At 52.2% G+C, this 10,374-nt stretch overlaps 1 protein-coding gene across 12 annotated transcripts in view; it reads right to left on the bottom strand.

Moving 5' to 3' along the window:
- Positions 1 to 3,330: 3,330 nt before the first annotated feature.
- The window catches only part of SCMH1 (Scm polycomb group protein homolog 1), a 194,709-nt gene continuing 187,665 nt past the window's right edge, over positions 3,331 to 10,374 (bottom strand). For 9 of the 12 annotated variants that reach the window (XM_082387950.1, XM_082387946.1, XM_082387948.1 and 6 more), the window contains 3 exons: positions 10,170 to 10,235; positions 5,489 to 5,619; positions 3,331 to 4,462 (listed from right to left, as the gene is read on the bottom strand). In XM_082387950.1, the coding sequence (XP_082244076.1) occupies positions 4,337 to 4,462; positions 5,489 to 5,619; positions 10,170 to 10,235 (323 nt within the window). In that variant the 3' untranslated portion in view covers positions 3,331 to 4,336. The remainder of the gene's footprint in view (positions 4,463 to 5,488; positions 5,620 to 10,169; positions 10,236 to 10,374) is intronic. The other 3 variants (XM_082387952.1, XM_082387957.1, XM_082387953.1) reach the window with 1 other exon arrangement.

Raw genomic sequence — 10,374 nt, 5'->3', positions numbered from 1 at the left:
AGGAGATATGGGGATATAGGTAAACGTATAGCTGTTTCACTTTGTTATACAGCAGAAACTAACACACCATTGTAAAGCAATTATACTCCAATAAAGATGTAAAAAAATATATAAAATAAAAGAATGAGGAAAAAAAAAAAACAGAATGTAAGGTGGGCCCAAAGATGAGAGGCAGAGGGAGGCTGTAGATAGGGCTCGTCTCACGTTATCTGGAGAGTGTCCACTTGGTGGCGCCTGTGGCTGCGATCCTCCACACCGTAGCAAGCATGGGTGTCTGCGCGAACCGCCCAGGGACCCCAGCTGAGGGGCAGGGGACGGGGCAGGGGCGAGGGCTGAGCTCAGCCGTTACGTGGGAGAGGACAGGCTGTCAGGAGAACAGACTCTGGAACTCAGGGGAAGAGTGGTGTGGACGCAGCCTTCGCCATCGGGCCCCGGGACGCTCCAGCCTCAGTCTTGACTCCTCCCCTTGCCTACCAGCGGCTGCCTGTTGATTCCTGCCCATCCTTTGACAGGACCAGCCCAGCTGCCCACAGATATCTCGGGCCTGGTGTCTGTACCCTGGGACCTGTTGGCCGCTGGCCCCTGGCAGCATCCTCGGTGGCTTTGGTGCTGGAGGACAAGCACACACAGTTCTCACGCTTGGTCTGGAGGTTTCCAGCTGGGGAGCCTCCCTGATGGGATGGGGTGACTTGGGGCATTAAGGTAAGGAGGCTGCAAAATAGCTGAGGGACGACAGGGGCAGGAGGGAGTGTCTGGAGTCTCCTAGGCAAGACGGTTTCCCCGTGCTTTCAACTTTATTTGTAAGACAAGGGGCAAGTCACCTGTGGCTCTTCTGAGGAGGGGTCGTGGCATCGGGCACGAGGGCAGAAGCTGTGTCCACTTGGCCCGCCAGTGCCACAGCCCAGAGAAGGGTCTCAGGTTGTTCCACAAAGATGCCGAAGAGGGTGCTGTGGACACTTCCGCTCAGGACTAACAGCCTGGGCAACAGAGACAGAGCGGAGCCCAGGGCCACGGGCCACGCAGCTGGCAGGTGGGGAGGGGCCGCAGGTGGGGACGGGGCAGAGAGGTTCCCCAAGGATTCGGCCCTGAGCGGAGCCTGCGCTCTTCTCTTCTCTCCTGAAGTGCCTGGGTTTTTCCTTCCTGATGTTCCTGAGCACCGGAGTCAGTCTCTCCTTGTCGTGGCGATGAGGGTGGGCCCAGGAAGCTGCTGCCGGAGGCCTCTGTCCCCAGTCCCACTTCCCCACACGCCTCCCCGCTTCATGGGTGGCTGCCCTGTCGGGGTCAGTGGTGTGGTCTCACCCGCCGGACACCATTTCAGCTTCTTTGCATGACTCTAGGTCACTATTAGAAGGCTTGGCTTTGTGAAACAGTTTCAAAAGTCGAGGTTTTGGGTTTTTGTTTTTGTTTTTGTCCTCTTAAATGACGTTCAATTCTGACCCCAGAGGTTAGGGCAGCATGAGTGAAATGGTAACAAATCCTTTCCCCTTCTGCAGAATTTGACATCTGGTTACCCTTCTAGTTCTGTTCCCTTGGAAACCAGATAAAAATGGAATGTCAACCATTTCAAGGCAACAGTGCTTATGATAAAACTGACCCCTAATTGTAAATCACCTGGTCTAGGAGTGCTGTGCATAGACTGTAAATAGCCCTTCCTGCAGGGCTTCCTGAGCGCAGGGACCCAGTAGGCACGCCCCTGACGGGGACCTGGAAGCTGTGCCTATGGCACTAGGGAGTTACTGGCTGCCCTGGGGCACGATGCTTCTAAGCCAAGGTGAACCCCACTTCTCCCTAATATGTCTTATCCCCTTGCACCTGAGCTGTCACCTGGGCAACAAAGAATGGTCATGGATGACTGTGGGCTCTGCAAGGACTGCTCCACCGGAAAGGCCTGCTTTATGCTGGCAGGGTGTCCGGTCTGTCTGCAACATGAGCGCCACCCCCAGTGTAGCCTGTGGGAGTCGAGTCTGCACGGTTAGCAGGACCCAAGACAAAGGCTGCCTGGTGGGTGTGGCAGGCAGTGTGCTGTCTCGCACCCCTCATCAGCTATGGAGTTTGGGGCAAGTATTAGAACTTCACCTCTCTGAGCTTTAGTTTCCTCATCTTTAAACTGGGGGGACACGGTGGTTACCTCTGAGAGCTGTAAGCGAGGTTTGAGCGAGCTAACGTACACAGACAACCTAGCACCAAGAAGCCCTTAACGAGTGTTCCCTGGAAAGCTGAACGTGCCTGCTGACGAGGGACAGTGGGGGTGGGAGCCGTTTTGCTCCACAAGCCCAGCCTGGCAGCACATCTGGCCTGCCTGCATGTGCTGGTGTTACCTCCACATCCAGAAGCTTGTCGCCAGGGTCCAATAAGGCCCTCTTTGGGAGTACCCTGAATGAACAGCACAGCCTACGGGACACAGGTCCAGGAGTCTGTGGAAAATGGGCTTCTTCTAGTTCGGCAGCCCCGACCCTGACTGCTTCACGGGGCCCATGATTAGAACCTCACTGTGGCCAAGTGGAAAACACCGTGTTGGGACTAGTCGCTGGTGAGGGCTGGTAGGAGCCTTAGAGGTCTCCTCGTCTAACCCCCTCATAGCCAGATGGGCCCAAAGGAGGGAAATGACCCATCTAAAGCATCACAAAAAATAGCTGCACTGGCTGGAACCTCGGCCCTGGCCTTGGAGTCAGATTCCTGGGCTTTAAATGCCTACTTTGGCAGTTCCTGGCTATACGATCAGAACTTAAGTTTCCTCATCTATAAAGTGGGTCTGTTGTGAAGATTAAATGAGATCGTTCTAATTCAGATGGAGCAGCTGGTGGGGCACACAGCGATGTGTTAGTCATTATCAGGTTACACTGCACTGCTGCTGCCCCACACCTTCTCCTCCGGGGGCCCTTTATAAACAGGGAAGTGAGGTCCTGGACTGCAGTACCGGCCCCTGGACGGCGCCAGAGGTGCCCTGCAGGCTAGCCCGGGCTAGCCTGCATCTCTCCTCACCCCTGCCCCTGAGGCTCCTTGGAGCTGTTGACCCTAATATTGTCCTTCCTGCTCGGGCTTCCTGTGGGTGGTTCCTCCACACTGCTGTCTGGCTGCACCAGAGCACAAAGCCCTTTGAGGGCAGAGAACGGATCTCACACCATCTCCCCAGGGGCTACGCCATGCTGGGGCCCCAGTGGGCATGTGGCAGACAGCCTGTTCTCTAGGGATTGCTGGAGTCACGAGAACTCAGGGAGCATCTTGTCCAAGTTTCCTCATAGATAAAAACGAGGAGCAAAGACAAAGACAAGGGTAGTGACCTGCCCTTCGGAGGCACACTGATTACCTGTTGACTGATTACAAAGACACTGGCATCTATATTGTTTTTTATTTATAAACAAATTGACATAAAATAAGTAAGTCCAGATGGCAGCGGGGGCAGCTGTGCTGCTGACTTGCTTACAAAGGAAGCATGTGGACAGTGGAGTGGGTACAACCAGACTCCAGCCTAGAGACCCCTTTCTCCCATCCATCTTAGGGCCTTCTTGGCTTAAAATCATTGGGCCCAACCTTCTTCAGCAGAAATTCTGGCCAGGGCAAGGAGCTGCGGTGGGGACAGTGCAGGGCAGGGACTCCCATTCCCACAGATGAGGCAGAGGCTGCAGAGGGCCCAGCGGAGGCAGAGAGGCAAGGGGACAGGGACCCTAGGTAATGTCCTCTGAAAAGGGGCCACACCGCTCTGGAGAGGGCCTGTCTGGGGCCGGGGCAGGGCAGTCTCCCTCCTCCTGAAACCCAGTGTCTGGAGCGAGAGGGGTATGAACTGGAGGGCTTGCCCAAGTGCCAGAAACAATAAATTAACAATAAGAAAAGATCTTTTCTTAAAAAAGGTAGAGGTCTGCACCATGAGTTTGGAGTCCGCGGATCTCGTGAGAAGAAGGCAGGAGCCGTGGGGCAATGGGGAGCCACACCAGGCCCAGCGGGTGGTGAGGGGACTGGGCACGAGTGTCACTTCAGGGCCCCGTCTTCTGAGGCCTCAGGGGTCAGCCCCTTCCTCCATCACTTGGAAGGCGTTCAGTCTAAGCTCCTGGGGAGAGGCCGGCCAGGCCTGAGCAATAAATACAGGAGACCTCAGAGCCGAGGCAGGGCTGAGGGGAAGAGCAGCGCCAACCCGGGGCCCCATGCCCGCTTCGGCCCTTCATGGAAGGACATACCATGGCAGGAGGGGCAGTGCTGGCAGCTCCACACAGCCTCCTGGAGTCCTGAGGCAGCCTCGGACCCCACTGAGGTGCCTGGGAAGGGGCCGACGGCCCTCCTTCCTGGGAGAAGAATGGCCCCTCTGCTCGATCCCTCGGTTGTCTAGGCTGCGTCTCCCTGTTCAGAACTTGCCCTGCTTCAGCCGGTCAATGTGGTAGGAGAGCTTGAGTGCAGGCCCCAGCTTCAGACCCATGTACTTCATCATCATGTCACTGCGCAGCAGAAGCAGGGCCTTGCCATCGATCTCCTGGGGGGATGGAGGGAGGCGCCATCAGAGGCCTGGGTGGTCTGACCACCCCAGGTTCTGATTAAAGGCCACCCAGGGAGATGCCAGCCACGTGGCAGTGAACCTGCTGCGATGCTACAGCCTACCTGTTCTCCCCAGCATCTACTACTGACCCCCCGGGTTAAGCTCTTCACACACGTTTATAGGAATCTCCTTTCTCTGCTGCCCGAGAGGCAGTCTCCCCGTCTCCCAAACCTCTGAGGCCAGCTCAATTCTGTCTCCTCCCAGGCGGCCTCCCCGGTCAGTGTACTTGTCACTCATCACGGACTATTTTTGTATTGACCCTCAAGGGCTATCCGGTGAGTCACCTTCCTTCCTGAGCAGCAGGGACCCCTCCGTGTGAGCCAGGCACAAAGCAGGCACTTGCTGAGCAGCTGTGAGACCTTCAGGCCTGATCTAAGAGCACCCTCCAAACCCACTGGCATGAAGGAGTAAGTGACCAGTGAGAGGTAGCAGAGCTGTTCTGAGTGCCCCAAGCACAGAACAGCACCAAGCGGTAGGGGCTACAGGGAAGTGGGTTTGAGCCCCAGATGAGGAGTACGGTCACTGCAGGGGGGTCAGCAGCAGTCCCTGGCCACAGGGCCAAATGGCCACTTGAAGAGATGGGGGAGGCTCAGAGCGGAGAAAGTGGAGGATGGGGTTCTGATGAGGTAGGAGAGTTGGGGGCCACTTGGCAAGAGACTCTTTAACTCGGCCTTAGGCCACAGCAGGTAGCTAGGAGAGCAACTGCTCCTAGGAGAGTCCTGTCCCTGGGACCCAGTAGGGGTGTGGCTGAATCAGATCCTACACTAAAGGAGTGAGCTGAATTCAGTGCCCAGTGAGGGCTGTTTGGGACCCAAGATTCTGTCTCTAAGTTTGTATGGTGTCACCTGTGCTCAGTTTCAAGGGACCTAGAACAAGTATATAGCTCGTGCCCCTTTAAGAGTCTATAAGTTGCAGAAGCAAGACTCCCAGCGGACAGAGGAGAGGTCAGGCAGTGGCACCTACGTGTTTGCGAAAGAGGTCAGCATGGGGTCCAAGCTGAGGATCAGCTTCCCGGACAAACTGCATCACGTCCTCGACTGTCCACGAGGAGGGGTCCCGGCCACTCTGTCGAGAGGCATCCCGGCGGTCCGACCCTGCAGGACAGGAGGACACCTGCATAACGGGCCGGGACTGGTCTGTCACTCCCAGCACTCTCCTTGGCCTGTCCCAATGGCCCTGTGTGACCACTGAGGCTCAGCAGTGCCAGAGCAGAGGAACCAGAGGCAACCGAGGGAGGAAAGGGTTTTCAACAAAGGGACCAAAGGCCTGAGACCCTCTTCACTCAAATCTTAAGGGTAGGTCTGATTCTGGAAATGGTTAGAAGGAATTTTAAACTGAGGTTGTGATCCAGCCTGGACCTGAATCAGGAGTAGCAATGAAGTAAGGGGATTACCTAGATTGGGGGGTGGAGGAGCTGGTAGGTGAGGCTGCTTTTGCTTTGGCTCTGGGGACCATTTCTAGAGAGACCTCGGGAGCTGGGTAAGATGATAGCCAAGTCCTTGGGGCCCAGGAAGGGAAAAAAAGTGATGGATAGTTATACCCAGTGCCTCTTCCAAGGCTGTAGCAAAGTCAGCCAAACACTTGGAGGCAGAACAGTTTTGCCTTGGCTGCCAGGAATCTCAATGTTAATTTAGTGGTCTGCTTAGAGCTTTTATCTCAATCTTGACTCAAAAACAGCCCCTCCCATTTCCCCTGTGGGATTTGAGCTCTCTGTATGATCATCACCTGCACAGATCTCTGGCATGCTTCATCCCCTCTGCCTGGAATGTGCCCCCTTCTCTCCCTTCAATTTCTCCTTTTTTTTCTGGCAAACTCCGACTTAGCTAAGCAAGGGTCGGCTTCAAGGATCAGCTCCTTTATGAAACTTTTCCAGTCTAATCCTGAAATAATTGGTCTCACAAAGCATTTCATGGATCTCTTGGTTACAGCTCAATCTCTACACACTTTCCCCCATCACATCACTCTAATAACCTTTTCTCCATAAAGCAGTCAAAACAAGCTTTAAAAAGTAATCGGATCATGTCAATAAATGCAATGGCCTCGAAATGCGTACCTGAAATAAAGTCGAACCCCTTACCATGGTCTAGAAGGTATCCCATCATCTGGCCCTTTCTATCTCCTCTCTCCCTTCCCCCCATCCTTTACTCACCAAGCTCCAGACACTCTGGCTTTCTTTCTGCCTCCTGAATAAGCCATGCTTTTATTCTTTGACCCAGACACACAATTTCCTCTGTCTAAAATTGTCTTTTCCCCACATCTTTGCACACCTGATTCCTTCTCAACATTTGGGTTTCATCTCAAATATTGATTCCTCTGAGAGGCCTTCCCTGATATCCTAATAAAAGTACTCACTCCCCACATAATCACTCTCAATCCAGTTACTCTAGTTCCCTCCACCCCCAGCACATATCACAACCTACAGTAATTTCATGCATTTATGTTTATCTGTCTTCTCCTAGTCCCTGCTATGTCCTTGTGATACTGTGATTAATAAGAAGAAACATATGTATTTGTCTTCATCCCCTTTTCTGACACAGAACTCCTAAAACTCTAGGAATTTCCTAAGTGGTCTGAGAAATAAAGGTGTCTTTTGCTAATCATAGCAAGTCCCTTTTAGCCACACCTGGGTATGTTAATGAGGTGACTTTTGGAAAGCCCCTAAGGATGGGGGCCGGTTGCCAGAGGGACCAACCAGGTGACTAGAGGGTGGGAAGTTTCAGCCCCACCCCCCAATCTCTGGGGAAGGGAGAGGGGCTAGAGATTGAGTTCAATCACCAACAGCCAATGACATAAGCAACCTTGCCTATATAATGAAGTCTCCATAAAAGCCCAAAGGACAGGGCTTCAGAGAGCTTCTGGGCTGGTGAACGTGTGGAGGTACTGGGAAAGCAGTGTACCCAGGAAGGGCACAGGAGCTCCATACCCCTTCCCCCATACCTTCCCCTACACATCTCTTCCATTGGGCTGTTCCTGAATTGCATCCTTTTAATAAAAAACTGGTAATCTAGCAAGTGAACAGTTTTCCTGAGCTCTGTGAGATGCAGGTTAATCAAACCCATGGAAGGGATCACAGGAACCTCTAATTTAGAGCCAGTCAGTCAGAAGCACAGGTAACAATGTGGACTTTGAACTGGCAGCTGAAGTATGTGTGTGTGTGGGGGGTCAGTCTTGTGGGACTGAGCCCTTATCCTGTGGGGTCTGACGCTTCCTCCAGGGAGCTAGTGTCAGAACTGAGTTAAACTGCAGGAGGCCCAGCTGGCATTGCAGAATTGCTTGGTGTGTGGAGACCCAAACGTCGGCAGGGGAAGTGAAGCAGTGCTGAACAGAGTACTGAACGTGGGCAGACAGGCAGGAGGAGGGCGTTTTCCTTTCACAGCACAGAAAAGAGCGCCTGCTCTGCCACAGCAGATGTTCAGACACGTTTGCTAAGTGAATGAACGATCCTATGTAATAGTTCCATGTATATTTTTCTGTCTCCCCGCCAGACTAGGTCTGTCTTGAGGCAGGGACCTTGCCTTGCTCGTGTCGGTATCCTCACCACCCAGGAGATGCCCAGTCAACAGCTAACTGTCAGAGGTGAAACACCAGTGAAAGTAGAAAGGCCCTACTCTTCAACTATGTCTTGCAAAGGCTAAAGATCTTCTCTCATATTCCTTCATTCCGGGTCCCAGGTCTAAAAGTCAAAGCACACTTGGCTTGGCACCCCTTCTGCTCCCTGGGGAAGAGATTGGAACATACTACCTCTCAAGCTTGTAGCTAGGCACTGACCAGACCGGAGAGAAGTGTGCTGGAGCAAGCAGGGTGATTAGCGCCATAGAAATTCCAAAGGCTTTTTAGAGGGGTGGTAGGCAGGCAGCTGGAGAGGGCGGTGTGAGCCAGCCACTTCTCCCTGCCCTAAAAAAAGTCCACTGCGATGCTGAGACAGAAACCAACTGCACAGATGATGGAGAGCAGGGAGCAGATACTACACATGAATATGTCCATCTTAGCTTCTTGGACCATCTTAGCTAATTCCTCTACCCAGGGGAGCTAGGAATCACACACACACACACACACACACACACACACACAATTATACACATACTTATATAATGATATTATAAATATATACACATATATACTCACATATAATACTATTATATATTTACATGTTTGTCTGCTAGCCTACTCCATTAGAACATACACTCCATGAGGGCAGGAGGCAGGAAGTTGCTAATTTATACAGTGGTCAGGAGAGCATCTCTGAGATGACATTTGAGCAGAGACCTTGAGCAGAAGACTGGCATGTTTAAGGGTCAGCATGGAGGCCGGTGTGCTGGAGCAGAGTGAATGAAGAGAACATGGCAGGAAATAACATCTGAGAGTATGTATGTATGTGGTGGGGCGGGACGAGTGGCAGGGCACATCACAGAGGACCTTGTAAGCCACTGACAAACCACTGGCTTTTTTGAAGGTTGGTTTTGAGCAGAGGAGTGACACGAACCAACTTATACTCTGAGTCTGCGTTGATAACAGTCGTTAGGGGGGCAAGGACAGAAGCAAGGGAGACCAGTTGAAAAGGAGGCTACTATAATAGTCCAGGCAAGAGACGACTGGGATGCACCAGGTGGCGGTGGTGAATGTGGCGGAGAGTGGCCTGATATACCCAGAACTCCCAGCAGTGTCAGTTCATTTGACCCTTAAAACAGCTTTTGAAGGAAGTATCATCATCTTTAGTTTAGAGATGAGGGAACTGAGGCCCAGAGAAGTGAAGTGACTTGCCCAGGACCACACAGCTAGGAAGGAGAGAAGTTAGTGCCCTGTCTCTGTCTTTTCCTATGCCTGTTCCTGCAGACAGACTATACCAGGATTCTCTCTCTCCACCCAATGGGCACAGCTGGTGGTCACTCTTCACGCAAGGCAGAGTGTCTCAGTCTGAGGATGACTAAGGAAGGTGGGGCGCATCCACAAGAGGCCAGACTGACAAACTGAGGCCCGACCATATGGAGCAATGAAATAAGGGAGGGCATAGACTGTCATCTAAATTCTTTGAGAGAAACAATTCTAGGGCCAACCAAAAAGAATTCTCTCATAGCTTTATGAGGATCTTCAGGGTCAAAAGAGATTCAGACTGTGACTTGGCCAACAGACTCCCAGTGTATCCCAAGGGAAGAGTGGGAGACAACAGTGGCATCTGAGGCCAGTGCCAAGTGAGGCAGCCTATCAGTATGATGTCACTTATGTGTGGAATCTAAAATATGGCACAGATGAGCCCGTCTACAAAACAGAAACAGACTCACACACATAGAGATCACACTTGTGGTTGCCAAGGGGAGGGGGTGGGGGAGGGAAGGACTGGGAGTTTGGGATTAGCAGATGCCAACTATTATGTATGTCAGTAGGGTTGGATAAACAACAAGGTCCTACTGCAGAGCACAGGGAACTCTATTCAATATCCTGGGATAAACCATAATGGGAAAGATTATAAAAAAAAGAATGCCTATATGTGTATAACTGAGTCACTCTGCTGTGCAGCAGAGATTGGCACTACACTGTAAATCAACTGTACTTCAATAAAAAAAAAATAAAGTTAAAAAAAAAAGGAAGCACTCCTAACAGAAACAGGGCTTTGGGGAAGAGAACACTAATAATAACCCCCTCATACCTCGGGAATGATTTAGTTTCCAAAATGACCCCATATCCCTGCTTCCATCTGATCCATTTAACACGCCTGTGAAAAGAGCAGGTCAGTATCATCACCTCCACTTTGTGTATGAGGACCATGAAGACCTGAGAGCCGAGGTGACTGAAGGCTCAAGGCAGGGCACCAACTCTCCGCTCTGCCTCTACTTCAGAGCTCCTTACGCTGC

Source organism: Balaenoptera borealis, assembly GCF_965194805.1.
Source record: "Balaenoptera borealis genome assembly, chromosome: 1".
Taxonomy (NCBI): domain Eukaryota; kingdom Metazoa; phylum Chordata; class Mammalia; order Artiodactyla; family Balaenopteridae; genus Balaenoptera; species Balaenoptera borealis.
The sequence above is the reverse complement of the archived record's forward strand: the minus strand, read 5'-3'. Positions and strand labels throughout refer to the sequence as shown.